The sequence below is a fragment of the Zeus faber genome (assembly GCF_960531495.2).
Source record: "Zeus faber genome assembly, chromosome: 20".
NCBI lineage: Eukaryota > Metazoa > Chordata > Actinopteri > Zeiformes > Zeidae > Zeus > Zeus faber.
Window position 1 is genome coordinate 26129924 of NC_137207.1, and position 19921 is coordinate 26149844.

Consider the following 19921-nt stretch of genomic DNA (forward strand, 5'->3'; position numbering starts at 1 on the left):
CCTGCTTTAATTGGTGAACCAAATCAACACTTAGCTGTTAAATTACAATTTATTTTTAACTTCATACATCAAGGCCAACGGTTTGGTTTTTACAAAAATAACAAAAGAAAATCTAAATAAATCCAATTAATATTGTAGAAAGAGTTGCATGTTGCAGCCCCAGGTTGAGCTTGGGCGTTGCATAATTAGCAAAAATAAAGTAAAATAAAAATAAGTCATCAACGGAAATGAAAACAACGGATGTAATAAAGTCACATTAAAAGCCTAATGGCAACTGGTGGAAATTAAGACTCGTGCTGGGTTTTTCTTTTGGTCGCGGGGTGTCAAGCTCATCACGCCGGGAGGATCTGAGGAGTTTTCAGTTCACAGGGGGAATGTTGGTTTGCTTAAAAAAGGGGGAACCATGAGTTTGGAGCGGACATGCACGGTTCTGACATCGTCTGGGGAGAGGTTTGGGGTTTGGTCAGTCGCGTCCCGCCTCTGTCCTTCCTCTGCTCAGTCAAGCTCCTTTACAACGCACCAAAAACCGGCTGAAATATATTAATTGACTTTCTTCTCGCTGGTGTTGTCGCTGGCGGCGGCGTCGTAATGGCACTTCTCCACGCACCGTCTGGGGAACCACCCCCGGATGCGCTCTCCCGCTAGCACAGGGAGACAAAGTCAAAGATTTTTTACACACACACACACACACACACACACACACACACACACACACACACACACACACACACACACACACACACACACACACACACACACACACACACACACACACACAGATTTACTTTATACCTCTCATTTCCTCCTCGCTCAAGACTTTGTCTCCATACATCCACCATCTGAAAACAAATTAAACTCTAGTTAGGTGGCGACATTGTGCAGGTGCAGGGAAAAAAAATGCTCCATTCTTCTCCAGAACTTTGAATGGTCTCTTCAGCACCCTCTGCAGCTCAATTATTGCTTTACAGTTAGAATTATATATTATCCCCATCAGGATCATTGTTAGTATGTAGTGGGTTTGCTTTTTGCCGCTTTTATATTTCTTTATTCATTAATGTATTTACTTTTATAGTACTTAATGCCGGTTTATTTAGAGGTTTTCAATGTTATGCTACTTTTTCCCACTTCTAATTTCCCGATTATATTGCTGCATTTTATTTAATTTGAATGTTTTTACAGAATTGTCTTACATTTTTAAAGCACTTTGACCTGTTTTAACAAGTGCTAAATAAATAAAGGTATTATTTTTGCACTCTACTATCTTGCCATGCACATAATAAATATATAGCCAATATATGGCTGTATAAATATATTATACCATATGTATGATACCATTATATTTGATCAAGATGACCATTATTTCAACTTACCACTTGCACTATCACTATTATTACGATGCACAATTTAATGCATAGTTACTTAACATACTTGGTCTTTACTGTAACTGTACTTGAGTGGAACTGTCACCCGTCCATGCTGTCCGACAAGTTTACATAATGCTGCTCCATTTTAACTACTGTTTATATATTTACATATTTATTTAATCTTTACTTTTGACTCACACTGTTCTGTCAACTTTCTGCTGCCTTAACACCTGAATCTCCCTCAGGGATTAATAAAGTATTGTGTCTAATATTTCCCCATGACCAGCCGCTACTCACTTGGTCCCCCTGGTGGCCAGGATGGTGTCCCCCCTGCACAGCGGGATGCGGGGTTCCTCGGTGCACGGCGTCCTGAAGAAGGTGTGGAGGCCCTTGCTGAGTGGGCAGCAGGCCCCGTTGTAGTCTTCTACGGCGCGGTACTGGACCTGCTGGTGTAGTAGAGACACACCCAATAATTCTGTTTCTCAACACCACCAGCTCCTCCATGACGGCCTGGAGTCGGGACGCAACGCCAAACCAAACGCTTCCAAACATTGGCTGATCGGCCGTTTCGACCCATTGTTTAATACGGACTTAAAAATACGAAGTTACTGCTTGGTCTATTAATAAAATGTCCATTCCTCAAATACTGCATTGAACGCGTTAATATGCTCCGGTACATTTATTGTTTTTATTCACAAATTGAACTGTGTGAAGATTAACTAACCATAAAAACTGCAAATGTAAAAAAAATAAAAATATCATTAGATATGTTGTAATAAATCTAAAATTAACTTTTGATTACAAAATGACACTGTTGGAAGAAATGATGATGAGGCCCTATTTGTAAAAGTTGAAATACCCTGACACAAAATGACTCAAGTAGAATTGTCAATGTGGTACTTTTACTTAAGTAGAAGTATATTAGTACTTGCTGTTAAATTTACTTAAAAGTACTTGTCATATCCAGTGCCCTGATATAACGTTTTTATACAGTCTATAAAACTTCATGAAGTGATGTACTTTTTTCCCTGCACGCTACTATGGTACAAATGTAGTTGAGTGAAAAGTACACAAAAAAAACAGAAGTCTATGAAACCGTAGGTACTGAAGGACGCCATTGTCCGCAGTCGTGGGAAATGACCTTTGGTTTCACAAGGTTGACTAAAAACAAACAACGGACAACAATACAATATGTGGATGACACAGTTAACAAAATCGGTGAGGTGGCCGTCTCCATGGCAACGGGAGTTTGTCCCATCTGCTCTCTGCACCGGTGCTTAGTGATGATGGAGGTCATGGTGCTTCTATTGTCCATTTAGAGCCATGCAAGGGCTCTGCCTTTGCAAACCCAATCCATGGACAAAACAGATTTGTTATAATATTACATTTGTTATGTGCAATATGTTGCACATAACAAACCCTAACACACCCTGCACCGCCAGACGGCATGTTAATAGAAACTTGATAATTTATTCCCTCCTTTGTTTTCCCAAATGCTGCATCTGGATCAACGGTAATGATACGATTGATGGTGATTACGATGAATAATTCAGACAATCACTATAAATAACAGATTTTGGGAGGATTCTGCATAGACTATAACTACATGAAATAAAATGAATGAATTACATGAAGACGTCAAACTTCATTATGGATTCTCATGTTGTGGGTGTTTCGCTGTTGAATATCTCCATACGTTTTGATTTTCTTGACCTCTTGAAAAACAGATTCAACCTCAACGTTGCTACCGTGGTTAAATAAAAATAAAATTAAATAGAAAAGGCGAATGGTCTTAAAATACTAGTGCGTCAGGTACTTACACTTCTCACTCTCTTGTCAGCTTTCTGCTTTAGTTGTTCAATCTGAGCAGGGAAAACATCACGAAATAAGACGTTTGGTAAATGCCTTGATTTGGTATCAGTGCAAACACTGTATCCTGTATCCACTGTATGGTTGGTATCCAGGCTGGACCTACAGTTAAGGTGTGCTGGTGACACTTGGGGTGCACGGGCCACTCCAAGCCGCTGCCCTGCGGCGTTCCCGACCATGTGAAGACCTGCTTGAAGTTCTCCCAGTGGCTGCCCAGGTCGTACGGGAAGATAAATTCTTCCCCCGTCTGATAATATTGGATTCTGTCTTTGGCCTAGCGGGTGAGAGAAGAAGAAGAAGGTTTTTACTATTGTTACGGGGTAACACCCAAAATACAAATACAAATTACACTGTATAAACATCTGAGCGGAAGAGCTTTTGCATAGCAGACGATGAGCACTCAAACTTGCCGTGTAGGTTTGTTCATTGTCCTACATTATGGAACACCCTTCGTAGCCTCGGCGTTTCCAAAATTTAGACAATGTCTGGCCTATTACACGCCTGCAAAAACACAAACTACCAACGTACTACGTGCACTAACAGATGCACGAGTGAGCGTGTCTTTTCGCACAGCCAACAAGTGGCAGTTGGAACTATGAGTCCTTTACAAAAACTTGGTTGACTGACTCAGGTGTAATTGTGACACAAGGATGGACATTCTGACCTTTTCCTCAATCCAGGCTTCAATCGAGGTCTTGTTTCGGACGATGACTTTAATCTGAAAAAGGAAAGATCAATTTGAAAAAAAACCCCAGAAACTAAAAACATTGTCGTTCAATTATTGTAATCAAACTTTAATCACGTATATATTGTTTATACTCAACTGAATATCAGACGATGAAATGCGTCTGTTCACTGCCAGATTTCATGCTCCACGCCTGTGTCTGTGTCCAAACCTCCATGACCCATAATGCCCAGCGCTCAACGCTCACCTGTATGAAGAACAGCATGCCGACAGCGATGGTGGTGCCCAGCGCCAGGCCTAAGGCGAAGAGTGTGGCGGCGAAGGCCGGCACGCTGAACGGCATCAGCGGCTGGAAGCGTCGCACGGCGCTCATGTCGATCTTCACTGTGCTCCATCCGAAGGAGATCTGGAACGGGTGGAGAGTAGAAACCACTCCATCTGAATCGCTTCTCAGAAGCTGGAACAGGTTTTAAAGCTGCACCATGTCTGCAGCTTCATGTTGTTCAAGTTCAAAATAAACCAATTTAGTCGGTCTCCTTGAGTGGTCTCATATTGTTAGGGATATAAGGGTTTGGTAGGACTTCCAGGGTTAAAAAGGAAAAGTGAAGTATTTTGAGTCAACCATCTGGTGAACTAACGAGTCAAACGAGCTGCCCTGAAGTGCATTTGTGAAGCGGATACATGGCAGGTTTTTACTTTATGTATGCACCCATTTCTACTTGATGTTCATGTTGGGTATAGGATTAGAATCAGGTGTTAGAACAGCAGAAATTGACAGAACATGTAGTGCAACTGGAAAAAACAAACACATAAAAATGCACAGCTACAGTCAAATAAACTTAGTGAAAACAGTTCTCCTGTAGACTGAGGTAACTTAGAGTACTAGAGGAGGTAAGTAGGTACTAGAGGAGGACTTAGAGTATTACAAAGCCTAATGATGTCATTATTGCTTTAAATTCAAGTATGTCTTTAAAGACGTGTTGCCCAAAGGCCTAAAATATTATTGTTGTTTTTTTTAACATGTTTATGCTGATGTCTACATCTTAATTTATTTTATCCAGTGATCTTTTTTTTTTTTTCGACTGCAAAGTTTCATAAGAGGCCAAGCTCTTATAGATGTTGAAGTATTATAGGAAGTAAAATATAAACCAATTGTCCCCTCCTCTACACTCCTTATCACTCGAATACGGCATCGTTTAGTTAAGCACAGACTCTCCACCATTTTGAACTCAACAGGAAGCCAGAAACACCACTTAATGTAACTCCAACTTTCTAATACCAACGTACAACACCAACATAAGAAATGGTTTAACTCTACTAAATAGCAGAGTTGAGCTCTCACCCTCTCGTACAGCTGAGTGTACATGGTCATGATGAAGATGATGGCGGCGTGCGAGCAGCCCAGCGGCGCCAGCAGCAGGAAGCTGGTGAAGTAGGCGTGGTTCTGGTGGCCGCAGCAGTTGTTGATCCAGGGACAGTGGTGGTCCATCTTCATCACACACCTGGGGGGTAAAATATGTAGTATAAATGTATACTGTATTTTGTCTATGAATGCCTTCGGGACCGAAATGTTTCTCCGTAAGAACTTTTCTAATTGTAAGCCAGGTCATTTTGTGAGTCTCGTCTCAGGGTGTTTGAGACTCCGGCCCCTCGACGGAGAGGTGCGGAGACTCTGTTTTCCACAGTAAACGCCTCAGTAACTGAACTGATGCAACTACCTGTTACACTTGCGACAGTGGTGGGATCTGGGGGCCTTGTAGGCTTGGCACACTCTGCAGAACTGTAGGTACTGGGTCGCCTGTTGATCCTCCTGGTGGGACCAAGAAAAAAAAAAAAAAAAGTAATTTATTTTCAGAGAGAAAGCTTTTCATCTTCCATCCCGATCACTCATGCATCACAGCTTTTCAGCAATGACTTTTCTGCAGACCTACAAACAAACTAAATCCAATAAACTCTGAACACCGAGACTGCAATTGCATTCCTTACCGGTTTCCAGCCGAAAGGAATGTACCCTGGCCCTACAAACATGGCATTGAAGTAGTTGTAGAGGATGAGGACGGTCCAGTTGATTAGCATGATGAAGTTAATGCTGCCCCCCGCGGTGTCCAACGGCCAGTACCAGATGATGGAGTCCAGAACGGCCATGGAGGAGCACACAGCGATGACCGACAGGGCGATCACCGGACCCCAGTGGCACAGCCGCCGCACCTCGTGGAGATTCTCAAATGAGACGATGGCAGAAAGGAAGTTCATTTTCTTTTCAAAACAGAGCAGCGGGTGTTTTTTTTGGCAAGTTCCTGAAATGTAGAGACTTTTTCCTTTTAATTTCTTCCACCACTGCTATCTCACGGAGTTGGCAGTGCAGACAGTGTGCATCTTTTTCCTCTGCGTCTGAACACCCAGCGGTCGGCTGGGCTCTGAGTCATAGGTGCTCTCTGTGTCCCATTATGACTCGCAAACAGTAGCATCTTCTTTCACTTATCTCAGGTGAGTGTTATCCCTGTGACAGACCCAATTTCCCCATCTGAGGGAAAGAGAGAGAGAATTTTCTTTTTTCATAATGAGCAAAACTGCAGCAGTTGCAATGACAGATTAATTCACTGTTAAATATTGGTTGTTTCATCAGTGTTGTGCATGTTTTTTGTCACATTATTATTCACATTCTTTATTTTTCTAGCTATAGTTTGGCTTTTACAAGCAGCTTTCACAATTTTCTGAAATGTTACGATTTCACACGTTCCAGTTCCGTTGTTGTTCTGCGTGTAGCACCTGGTGTGCACCTGCAGTGCACGCAGGTTGCTAATCACTCAGATTGTCAACCTTTCCAAATTATGACAGTTGTGCTTAGTATACACCAAATAACTTTAAATAGGATTTTTGAGTCCCAGTCAAATTTCCTAGAGTGTACACCCATCACTTGCGTTTTATAAGAGACGGTCAGAAACTCACTACTCTGGGACCCTTGTAAGAACATCAGTTTAGTTTGATTTGATTCTAAATCTCCGACAATATGAGCTACTATCCCAAGACGCTAAATACTGAGGATCCACTGTAACCTCCTGGGGGTCCCCTGGAGACTACGTTGAGAACCACTGCTAAAAGCTGTGCACTACTGGGATGGAAAATGGTCTTTAAACGTGAAATGATGTATTTTGCTGAGATTTTAGAAGTATTTTGGAGAAGTAGAGTATTTTTGCTGCTGGATCACTTTGTATAAACTGGAATCTCACTGCACGAAACACGTGTTTTCCTCTTATCAGTAAATGACAAGATATATAAGACGACACTAGTGTTTGTTGCTTTAAAATACTCTTAACAATAATAATAATAATAATAATAATAATAAAATAATAATAACAACAATACACCGGAAGTAAAGGCAGATGTGGCGCTCCCCATATTAGCATCCCACGCTAGTGAATTTCCTTCATTCAGAAAATTATACGTTTAAAATCAAGTTGACAACGATAAACAACAATTATTAGTGTGTTCTGCATAAAAACGTATCCATATTTTACTCGACGAGCTGATTTAAACCTGTCAAAACAGCATTTAGCCCGAGCTGGTAGCATGCGAGCAGCAGCAAAGTAGCCGGTGTCTAGAAGGTCACACCGGACGAGGTGAAGGCAAAGGAACATGCCGACATGTCGGAGTTATGTTTGCGTGTTAAATAAACAGATTCATTTGTTTTTTTAGATATTTAGTGAATAACATGTAAAGCTGTCACTTTAAAATGACCAACCTGAGCCACTTGGTGTTCCCCTGGTGTTTCTTCCCCCTGTTCCGGTGGGAAACACCCGGAACCTTTCTCACGTGCAGTGGATAGATTGAATAGATATAATAGATGGAACAGACAGACAGACAGACAGACAGACAGACAGATAGACAGACAGACAGACGGATAGATAGATAGATAGATAGATAGACAGATAGATGTCAAATATGTATATAACATTTTTAAAAAGACATAAAAAACGGGAACATGCAATACATCTAAAAACGAACTAAAATATATATATATACAAAAAATAGGAAATTGGGCAAGTTTGCACAACTCTACACGGAATAAAATCTGTACATGTACTGTGTGCACCAGGGTGACAAACAAAATAGTTATAACAATATAATATAATATATACCGTATTGCACACCCTCCCCCTATGGATGGAACGAATATATATCACGCAAATGTGACTAGTTACACCTCAATCAAACCGCAAAACAACCATTTATTATATGTCAAACAATATTTTTCTATTTTATTTTAATGATCCGACTGTTTTACAGTTTCGCCGGTGTCGTGCCAAAAAGTGATCGTCCGCCAAAAACGGATTGCCAAAAAGTGGTTGCGGCTCCTACCTTGTGACTGAAAGGTAAACGATCCCCAAAATGACCTGATTCTACTCTTGATGGTTATATTTAACCGATAATAGCCCAGCCAGTCCCTCTTACCAGTTTAAAGACGTTTAACGGGTTAATTCAACTCAGAAAATGTAGTTTTGCACTTGTCAAACCATAAAATGCAGTTTTGCACTTGTAAAAAAAAGTAATTGCAGCTCCGACCCTGTGACTGAAAGGTTGTTTATGACTCAAAATGACTGATTTATGAGGTTATAATAAGATTATAAGATTATAGCCCAGACAGCGCACGGCAATCACTCTTTTTGGCGGACGGTCACTTTTTGGCACGACACCGGACGCGTTACACTGTAACTCCAGGAAGTGACCCCCGTCCTGGTGTTGTTTTCATTAGCATTAGCCTCAGCTAGCCGCTCTCTGGACCGTCTCCTGTCTCTAAGCCGTCGTTCCAACATGTCTTCAGACTTTGAAGCGTACGAGCAGGACTTCGGGACCCTCACCGCGGAAATTACCAACAAAGTCGGGAGGATTCCGAAGCTGGGCGGAGGTAAAAGGCTTAGTTCGCTGATTAGCTGGTTAGCTCACCCACCTGTCAGCTGAGCAGGCTGCTTAATATTAACGTGGATTTCTGGATGGTTGTGTGATTTGACACAAAAAGTACAATAGAGATGTAAATAATGTCGTCCCAAAAATGTCCTATCGAATCAGTACAACCTCAAAACGTAACTCATATTCTGCCCGTCGACTAATTCAGTCGGTCTCCTTGAGTGGTCTCATATTGTTAGGGATATAAGGGTTCGGTAGGACTTCCAGGGTTAAAAAGGAGAAGTCCAGTATTTTGAGTCAACCATCTGGTGAACTAACGAGTCAAACGAGCTGCCCTGAAGTGCATTTGTGAAGCGGATACATTGCAGGTTTTTACTTTATGTATGCACCCATTTCCACTTGATGTTCATGTTGGGTGTAGGATTAGAATTCAGGTGTTAGAACAGCAGAAATTGACAGAACATGTAGTGCAACTGGAAAAAACAAACACATAAAAGTGCACAGCTACAGTCAAATAAACTCCTGTAGACTGAGGTAACTGACTTAGAGTATTACAAAGCCTAATGATGTCATTATTGCTTTAAATTCATGTATGTCTTTAAAGAAGTGTTGCCCAAAGGCCTAAAATATTGTTGTTGTTTTTTTACATGTTAATGCCGATGTCTACATGTTAATTTATTTTATCAGTGATCTTTTTTTCTTTCGACTGCCAGGTTTCATAAGAGGCCAAGCTCTTATAGATGTTTAAGTATTATAGGAAGTATAAGCTCATGCAGGGTATGATTTGTAAAAAATACAACAACCAATAAACAGGGGGGGTACATTTTCTTGAATAAAATTTTAATGTCGATCTATCCCGACAAATCCGCAGCATTCGGCATAGATCCACCTTGGTCCAGGATGGCTCACACGCAGCTTTCACCAGTAGGCTGAGGCTGAAAGGAAAATCTGAAACACAAGTTGTAATAAAAATTGGTGTTGGTCTGGTGAAAGAGAGGCTGCATCGGTTGCAGCAACATTGCGCCGCTCCGACTTGATAAATATCGCCTAATATCGAGGATGAGAATAGTAAAAAAAAAAACGAAACAATGCATGCTGATGACTGGCGGCTTATCAACCGCAATAATTGTATCATAATAAAATATTCATCCCATCACTTGCCGATGCTGAGCAGAACAGTCTGCTTTGGTGACGGACTTCTGTTGAACCCTCTTTCACACTCTGCCGTGACACGGGAACAGTGGAAACTGTGGAAACTGTGGCAATTACTTTTTTTTTTTCTTAAGGTTCTCACCTATGCCCCCTTGGTATTTGTATTCATGAAATTCCTTCAGGATAAGTACAGGGCTCATATCCATTAAGGTCTGTGGACAAGTTGAGCATTTCGGTCTCATTGCACAAGATGCGGTTCTGTTCGTCAGACGGCCAGGTGTTCAGGTTCAGCACTGCTGCAGTGGACAGCACCCCGTTAGCACCCTCCAGCCTCTGCAAGATGTTTTCTGTCACTCCATCATTTCTCATCATGGGTTTCATGGCAATATCCACTTCTGTTTTTGTGGTGATTGTTGTGGCATCCCTTCCCTGCAGAAACAAGGACAAGGCTTTGAGAGCTAACTCCCATACAAAGAGCCACAGTGTCATCTTTTCATAGATTCCTGCACATTTGGCTCTTTCCGTGGCAGACCGTGCTTTGTCAGACAACTCCCGAAAGAGCACCACCCTGTCTGGGTAGCTCTCCCATAAAGCCAACACTGAAGTGCATGATGAGGACAGCCAGCAGACGTCAAATACTCTCCCCACTCTTCATTCATGGATACCGAGCTCTGTTGCGACCGTTTCTAGTTGTCCCAAATGCTTGGGACTTTGAGAAAAGAACGCGTCGTTGAACATTTGGTCGTGACTGGCTTGTGTGACTTTCTTGACCACGTCGTGGATGGCAAGCTCCAGCCTGTGGTTCACACAGTGGATGGTCATTAGATCAGTATTTGATCGTTCACGCAAGAGTATAGCTGCCCCCTTGCATTTCCCCATCCTAGCAGTGGCCTCATCCGTAGCAAATCCAAGCAACTGATCCTGTAGTAGATCTTTGTTAATACCTTGCTCATTGAGACATTGTAAGAGTGTTACAGACTGCCTTCCCAGTGCATGATTTCAGCTCAATAAGTTCATAGAAAAAGTTACAGGCCTGTTTTTCGAATGGAATATGACTGTAAACGATGAGGAAGGTTTTGTTTGAGCCGGTTGTGCTTTCATCTACAAGGATGCTGAACTTGTCGGAGGACTTGACAAATTCAGCTAACTGCGCTGACATTTTATCCTCTACTAACATCCGCATGGTGCCGCAGGCTTTATCAGAGCGCAACATGTTCCCAAGATTGAGGCCATTGAGCCGCTGCAGCTCCACCAACGCTGGCTGGGTCTTGAATGATAGATCATGCTGTCAGACCGTATAGGCTGTGTGCATGCAACTCTGTTACTTTTAATTTATTTTCATGGATTCTTCTCCACAGAGCTGCGCTGTTATCTATTGCCGTGTCTATGGCATCTTCACTCCTCTTTTTAACAATGTCAGTGCATTTCAAATGAGACTGGCATTTCCCATGTTTGCTGATTTTATCACTGAAATGCTTTGTTGCCCCCGTTTCATCTTTCGTTCGAGCCTCCCGGCAATTTGCACCCTGCTTATAAGCTTATTTTGTTAAAACAAAACCCACGCATCATAAGCACCGGTGTCTTGCCCTCACAACGTATGATGGGATACGCTTACCAGCATAGTGCCCCGTGTTTGGATACTACGATACTTCACCGGATGTATTGTGTATGTATGGATTTCTTTGAGCATAATATAGTTTTGGATATATTACAAACATTCACACACTAACTTGGTGTACTAAAACCTGTACATACACCGGCATACTATTGTTATACTGTTTGATTAAGGGGCAAGGTAATATTTTATGGTTGCACAGGAGTGGAGTTTTGGAAGGACTGGGTGTTCACCGTCCGCTTACAATATAAGTCTCCTGTCTATCAGAGAAAGCTCTTATTTTTCAAATGGACAAATTATGATGTATTTTTTTCTGTCAGCTGGTTATATTATCAGAATTGCAAATATTTGCCTTCTCAGTAGCTTTGCTGTGGAATTGAAGGAAGACTCCCAGCCAAGTTGATTATTGACCAGTTCATAATTTACCAGCTTCTTGTTTTGCTGCGATTATCCCTCATTGAGACGTCTCAAGTTAGCAAAACTCTGACTAAACCCATTTCTGGGCCTGGAGGATTCAAAATTCCAGTAAATTGGTCCATCAGGCCTCATTTAGAGTACGCAGGTGCCTTCTGATGTGTAATTTTCTCTTATAGGTTTCCAGGCGTTGGAGGAAAAACATCAAATCTAGTAAAGATTTCTAATGAAGTAATTTCCCCCTGGGATTATTAAAGTATTTCTGATTCTGATCTCATTCCTGTACAGGGACACATTGGGCCTCATGCAATAAATAATACTTTTTATTACATTACATTACATTACATTTAGTCATTTAGCAGACGCTTTTATCCAAAGCGACTTACAATTATACAATTATACAATTATATATTATTAAACACCGACGGACGCAGCCATCAGGAGCAATTAGGGGTTAAGTGTCTTGCTCAAGGACACTACAGCATGCTAGCAGGAGGAGCCTGGGATCGAACCAGCAACCTTTAGATTACTAGACGACCAGCTCTACCTCCTGAGCTACCGTCCCCCCGTTATTAATGCATTGTATACAATACTAGTGTTAGGTTAGACAAGACATTTTGACTTTCAATTTCTAAAAATGGACTCTTGAGGTGTTCCTTTTTACCAGTACAATTTGACCATTTAACTCTGCTATTTCAACTACAATAGGATTTAAGATTTAATATTCTAACAGCAGCTTTATAATCTTAAATTCACATGAATTGATTTTTAGATTTTAAGATCATTATGCAATGCGACCATGTCCAAAATTAGGGCTGCTGGGTTTGTACTTAAATTCCTATTTTATACAGTTGGTCTTCCACTTCGGTGACTCTGAAACTTCTGTTTGACCTCCTACTTCGCAAAGTTCTTCTTTTTGTTCTTGAAGGCCATTTGTTTAGGGCCGGGGTAGTGCTTTTCTAACTTTTTTGGAGTGTGAATTATGCAGATTATGCTGTGAATTAGCATAATTCATACTTCACATGAATGTGTGCTCATGGTTCAATCATGGTGCCTGCAATATTAAATAATCACTCATTCAACCAAATTGAATGGAGGATAAGTACTCATTGTGCTGTTTTGCATCACTGTGCAAAGAATTGTCGGAAGTGGTGAGAAAGAAGATGGTATCCAAGCATGGACAATCTCAAGGTAACAAGTCCATCTGCAGAGCCCTTTGTGTTCTGTGACCACCGTGCGCAATGTTATGAAGACCTTTAAGGCCCATGGCACTGTAATCAACCTCCGTGGATGTGCTACAAGAGAAAAGTTGAACAAAGGTTGGCGCCAAGGGTTATTTGAATGGTGGAGAAAGAACTTTTGGCAACTGACAAACAGATTCAAGCCGACCTTCAAGGTCAAACTGTTTCAACTCACACCATCCAGCCCAAACTCAATAAATCATATCAGGTCTCTCTTTATGCAAAACAAATTGAAGCCTTAAAAAAAAAGAGCAATGTCCCGACAGTCAAGCATGGAGGGGAACAGTGATGTTTTGGCGTTGCTTTGCTGCCTCTGGTACTGGGTGTCTTAAATCTGTGCATGGCATCAGGAAATCAGGAGATTACGAAATAATATTATATTATTTGGAGCGCAATATTGAACCCAGCGTCAGAAAGCTGTGTCTCAGTTGAAGGCTATGGTTCTTCCAGCAAGACAATGACCTGAACCCACACTGGACTGTCCTGGAGGAGCCAGCAATGAGTCCAACAGTGAGATCTAAATCCCACATGACACCTGTGGAAAGATTTGAAAATATCATTTGTGGGAGACAACATGAAAATCTGAGAGAACTGTAGTGGTTTGCAAATGAAGAGTAGGCCAAACCTCCAAAACAGAAGTGTAGGAATCTCATGAATGGTGAATGAAGGTCTAAATTGCCATCATTCTCTCCAAATGCTGTATCAAATCTTAACATCAAATCTAGGATGTCAATATGTTTTTGTTTATTTTATGAATTTTATTTGGTAGATTCTGAATCAAAAGCATAGTTTCTGTACTAATAACAGTTTAAAAAAATAAAAAAGAAGATTGTGGATGCATAATAGATTTTTATATCGATATTGTTTTTACAATTTCAACTTAAATAGAGAAAATGTAGTGTTTCTTTGTATAAGAAGGTTAATATTTGTGTAAGAGGGTTAATATTTCAGCGTCAGTGTGTGTATGAATTGATATTGTGTATTGACTTGGACCTCTTGAACCAAGGTTCATCACACATTCCAGTCGTTTGAATGGCCTGTCTTGGTGCATAAGTGAAAAGCCATGCTTGGAATTTGTTATCTTGACAGAAACATTGAACCCCACCTCTGCAGAGTCAATTTACGGTGCTCCTACTCATCTTTTGGAAGATCGTCTAGATTAAAGTCTACAGGAATACGTCCGAAGCCAAGAAACTCATGACAACCATAAGTGGGTGTTTAGTGTTTCTGCAGTTGTCGAGATAGTTTGCCCATGTCACTACAGTGACAATAGCCTCAGACAAAGATCTTTTCTTACCGTTGCTGATGCACCCCTACACGCCACATGCGTGCAATTGCCAATAATGACCACGGGACGTGCAAATAAAAAAATGTCCTTGACTGTCTTCCTCCACACAAGAATGAAATTAATGTGATTATTTATTTTTTTGCTTTGTTATTCTTTCTCCCTAAACCCGAGTAAGATTTGAATTGGAATACAATGCAAAATGAGGCCTTGTTCTATTAAACATGGATGCTGCTTCTCCCTTGCTTGTGAGTGTTTGGATGGAGGAGGCCTGTCAATCATTGCTGTTAAAGCGTCAGGCAGAGGTGTAATAAATATCTTTGCTTGCCGAGCCCGGCGTCTTATATTTTGTTGTTACTTTTGCCTTTCTTTGCCCTGCTCACCGAAGTCCTCGCTGGTCAGTCAGTGAGCTGTGGTCTCAGTAAAGGTACATGTATATTTCACAGACCTCCAGTACAGAAGGGCCTCTGGCTGTTTGCTGTCCAGGCAGGTTGGACACAGGTTTTAAAAAATAAATTCAGGACTGTCAAAATGAGATGCAGTCCCAATGGGATCCTGAAAAATTAAGATCTCGACTTGTTTTTAAAAATATTCTTTGATGGTGCACTTGCTGCCCCACTACTAGTGGGACTGCATCTCCCTTTGACAGCCCTCAAATCTGCTCTTTTGCCTACATCTGCATTGACGTAAGAGACTAGAAACAAGATGTTGCTACGCTTCCTACTGGCAACCCGCTGTAGCCAACGTTAGTCTTTGGATGGGCCGTGACAATTGCAAAAAGTAGTTCTCCATAAAATGTAATATTACATAACATGTTCAAAAAAACACTAGGGCACATGGGACTATAACATCAGATTCATAATTTTAAACTTTTTTTTTTTTTTTTTTTTTAAGGCCTAAACCGCTATTTTAATGAGACCATGTTTTAAAAATAAAATAAAATCTTCAGACATTTCACAGTTATCTACAATAATCTGAATATCCAAAAATCCACTACAAAATCATTGTACAAAAAAAAAAAGCCCTATCCATTGACATGAGGATCGCGTGCTAATTATTGCGTTGCACTAAGAGCCTGTTTGGGACGTTCCCTCATCCACCGCAGTGAGTTTGAACGGGTGGTGTTGAACTGCAGCCACGGGTCGGGCTGCAGAACCGGAGCAGGACTCAGAGTTGTGGCAGGCGAGCGAGAAAAGCTACCCCCCACCGCTCTCCCCCAACTACCCCACCCCACCCCACCCCACCCCACCCCTCCTTTCCTTTGAGCTGGCACGAGGTGTCTCGCTGCTCCCCGACAGAAACGCTAACAAAGGCCCCCGTGCGCGCAAATAAATAAGAGACATCAAATGGTGGCTCGCTGTGCGGAGAGAATGTGTAAATATATCTTCAAATGTGTCCTCGTGAGTCGTGTTCTCCATCTCTGTGCCTCCCGTTGCGGGGGAGTGAGGCTGTTGTCATGAAGCGCTGATCCTGCGCTGACTGATCAATATGTTGCTGTTTTTCCTGCCTTTCAGACGAGAAGACGCAGCTGGTTCTAAATGTCGACAAACAGCTTGAAGAAGTCAGAGAGTTGGTACGTCTTTGATCAGTAATTTCTGCTCTTCCCATTTCCTAAATAATGAATTTACAGATGGGAGGGGACTTTATTTTTTATTAAAAAAAATTTCAGCCTGCGCCTGTACAATCCTGGGGGTGACACGAGGCACGCACATTATCTCCCACACGTTCGCTCTGGCACACGCGTCACAACGCGTCTCAGAGAACATCCTCCTCTTCGAGATGATTAGTTTCCAGTAATTTGCTTTTAAGTGACACCCCTCTGACACATTTCAAGCCATTATCCTGAGGTGGGTGTCTCCGTGTTGCTGCCGCTTTTTATTTATTTATTTTTTTTACACAAATGAGCAAAGTCAACGGAGCGAAGTGACGGAGACAAATTGTCGTCCCGGACGTCTTATTATGTCACCGTGATTACTCCCCTCCTCTCGCAGGGCGTCAGCTGTACATCGACTTCATTTGGCGCGCCGACGTTTGGGCCCCTGCGTGTCGCTGCCGTGAAGGGGCCCCCCTCAAATTTGATTGTGTATTTATTTACAGAACTGCCTCCCTTTTTTGTCACAACTTTTATCCTGGCTGAGTGACATCAGTGCAAACAACAGTACGCGGCGCGGTAGATTAAAGTTCTCGCTGCCGGAGTTGCTCAAATCAGGAAGTTGAGCTTCTTCGCGGCTGTCGTCTTTCATGTTCCGTCCTGAGCATGCCGCCTCGGTGATGGATGAAAACTTGGGTGCAAATTTTAAACAATGCAAAGCTCTGCATATTTATATTGATTATTTGAGAGGCAGGGTACGTGAAGTGGATGTGGATTTGTGCGTTTTAGGAAAAACAATGCGGAAAGACTGCAATTACAACTTGAATGGAACTTAATAATACAGTGTTAAGTTTATAGTCATTGTCTACAGGGATTTTTTTTAACCATTTATACTCAATGATGTATTCAATCTGTGAAGACAGTTTATTTGTATATTTAAATGTATTTTTATTTCTATTTGATTGACTTTTATTAATCTACAGCCCATTGAGTTGGATATTGTGTGTGAAAGGTGCTACACATAAAAGTTTTATGATTAGTATTATTAATTATGAAGACCCTGCTCTTTTTGGGAACATCTTAATACCTGATCCTATCTTGGCTTTGACTTACTATACTTGTTCTTCTTGGTGTTGAATTAGTTCTGAGTTGTTGTTTTGACATAGGCACTAACAACATAAGAGTCCCTGCACTTAGATATCGATAAAAAAAAATAATAATAATACAAAAAAAGCACATATTTTTAAAAATAGATAGATAAGATTCCTTATGCTATCTTGCACTTGTATCCCGTTTGATTTAGAAACAGGTGCGTAAATTCCAGGTTGCTCCAATGGTCGATGTATGCTTTGATTGTTTCTAGCCTCTCATGTAAGTGGATTTGGACAAAAGCGCCTGATCAATAAATTAATGTAAATGTCAAAAGATAATTATTATTATTACTATACATGGAGATTAAGATTTTAGTTTTAATTTAATTTTATCTATTAATTTATTATTAATTTATTAGTATTATTATTATTATTATTAATAATAATAATAATAATAATAATAATAATAATAATAATAATAATAATTAATATGAAATCATATTTCTCATTAAATGTTATTAAACAGGCTGGCGTAGTGTGGAGTGATTTTATTTCATTTGTTTTTAATGGACTGTGTTTGTTCGTGCTCTAGTTGGAGCAGATGGACCTGGAGGTGCGTGAGATTCCCATCCAGAGCAGACCCATGTACACCACCAGGCTGAAGAGCTATAAGCAGGAGATGGAGAAGCTGGAGAAGGACTTTGTAAGTACTTATATGTCTGAGTGCAACAGGTGGTCCGTGGTGATACAGGAAATTTAATTCAAAATTGGTGATGGAGAGACTCCTGCACACTGTCTACACTTATATTTAAAATATGTTTATTGATGAAGCAACATTTCTGTAAAATGATATATTTACCGTATTTCCTCAATTATAAACCAGTAGTCAAATAAAAACCAGGCCTCTAATAAATGCGGGGTGCTGGGTCTACACAAACCAATATAAGCCTGCATTAAATTGAGAGCGGGCGAAAACGTATCGGGGGACACCCGTTCCGGTAACGAGCCCAGCCCCCAAACGAAGAAAATAAAAACAGTGTTTTTATTGTGGATGTATTTATTTTACTCCATTTCCTACTGCTGCATAGCAGATCAAGGGCTTCTTGGGGCAAATTCCCCGCCCTGAGCGCTGCTGCTCTCAAGCGCTCCAAGCAGCAGGTGGGGCGTTGGCGCAAGGCGAACTTGGAAAACTGGTATTCTCCCGTTGCCGTGATTTTAAAGTCCTGGCAAGTATTATAAAATTTGGTCTCAATATTGTGAAAAAAAAAAAAAAAAAGCTGTTCTCTGGCCGTGGGACTCCCTGCTCTCCGGTGCCCCCTGTTGGCTCCTCTGCAGGGTATCTCGGGGCTCCACGGCCTGCTAGCATGCAGCTAATGCTGCAGTTATTCCCAAAACAGTGTATATCCAAACTTTGGGCTGTTAGGTTAGTTTATTTCACGATCCCACCTGATGTTTATATAGTGTTAGGGGAGGAGCCATGCCAAGTATGACCGCTCTACGTCATTGAATCATGATGAACCCCCGCCCAAAATATCCAGACCACAAAAATGGTGAGAAACAGTTTAACGGTGTAACTCCACAATTTAGTACCACTGGTACCTTTTTGCTGTAACTCATCGCCGAGTGGAACAAGGTTTTGTTTGAGCTTTCGGCTGTGAGAAGATCTGGATCCTGGTCAAATCTAATTGGTGGCCCCTGGTATGCACCCTGCACACATCTACTCAAAAATAACATCTAGTTCATCATCTTTCAGGGAAATCAAGATTTCTTCACGACTTGGTTCACAGGTTCACAAGTGTGAATTCATTCGGTCTGGTTCAACTCACATATTAAAAGGACATTGAAAAACTTGAGTTTTAGTCCAATATTTTTCTGTTAATGTCCACGAAGTTCAATGTGATGTGATGTGAACCTCAGCCTTTCTATGAATCTTAATGGGTTTTAATGGAGTGCTACTTCTGAGTGCTGCTTCTACTACTTCATAGTTTACACACAACTTATCTCTGACCTGGGATTCTGTTTGGTGTTTATTCCGGTCCAATAAAGATCTTACAGAAAGTAAGATGATGTCCTCTGAGTTCACAAAATATATGTGTAAAAAAATAAAAATAATTACTGGACGGCTCAAGAAATATACGGTGAATATTTACAAGGAAATACAATTGAATAAAAAAAACTTAATGTAATTAGTAATATGATGGAGTGCAGTGCGCAATGATCCGACATGACCTAACGTTTAAAAAAAATCTATTGTTAAACTGACCATAAATATATAAAGAGATACTTTATTCATCCCCAGAGAGCAAAAAATAATAAAGCAATACAATAAATATATAGAAAATGAAAATGGCAATTTATGGACATTTTTGAAATTTACAATAAACCTAATAGTTAACTCAGCACAATAAAATGTATGGCAATATACACTAAATCTAATGATATACAACAGATTAAAAAATAGAGGATAGAAATGAACATACCAAAAATAAAGATTGATTTCGCAGCAAATACCTGAGATTGTGTTTACATCGGGTGATTTGATTCAGTCCAGGCCGAGTCTGGTCACATGACAGAGCAGACACACACACACACACACACACACACACACACACACACACACACACACACACACACACACACACACACACACACACACACACCCCCTGAAGGTCAGTGGTGTGTCCACTGTGGTTAATTCACAGTCTGTGT

The 19921-nt window shown here is 40.9% G+C and overlaps 2 protein-coding genes across 4 annotated transcripts in view; one reads left to right on the plus strand and one right to left on the minus strand.

Annotated features, from left to right (window-relative positions):
- Positions 1–42: 42 nt before the first annotated feature.
- zdhhc6 (zDHHC palmitoyltransferase 6) lies at positions 43–6441 on the minus strand. 2 transcript variants are annotated; one of them, XM_080021519.1, is made up of 10 exons: positions 5905–6441; positions 5637–5728; positions 5261–5420; positions 4166–4324; positions 3898–3951; positions 3340–3507; positions 3185–3226; positions 1662–1807; positions 793–839; positions 43–641 (listed from the first exon to the last, which is right to left on the minus strand). In XM_080021519.1, exons 1-10 carry the CDS (start codon positions 6169–6171, stop codon positions 541–543), a joined length of 1236 nt encoding a protein of 411 aa, XP_079877645.1. In that variant the 5' UTR covers positions 6172–6441; the 3' UTR covers positions 43–540. The 2 variants fall into 2 exon arrangements, with proteins under 2 accessions (XP_079877645.1, XP_079877644.1); XM_080021518.1 differs by having other exon boundaries at positions 1662–1810.
- A 2225-nt stretch (positions 6442–8666) lies between these two features.
- vti1a (vesicle transport through interaction with t-SNAREs 1A) overlaps positions 8667–19921 on the plus strand; it is a 161917-nt gene continuing 150662 nt past the window's right edge. For both annotated transcript variants that reach the window (XM_080021521.1, XM_080021522.1), the window contains exons 1-3: positions 8667–8824; positions 16045–16103; positions 17805–17915. In XM_080021521.1, coding sequence (XP_079877647.1) covers positions 8731–8824; positions 16045–16103; positions 17805–17915 — 264 coding nt within the window. In that variant the 5' untranslated portion in view covers positions 8667–8730. The remainder of the gene's footprint in view (positions 8825–16044; positions 16104–17804; positions 17916–19921) is intronic.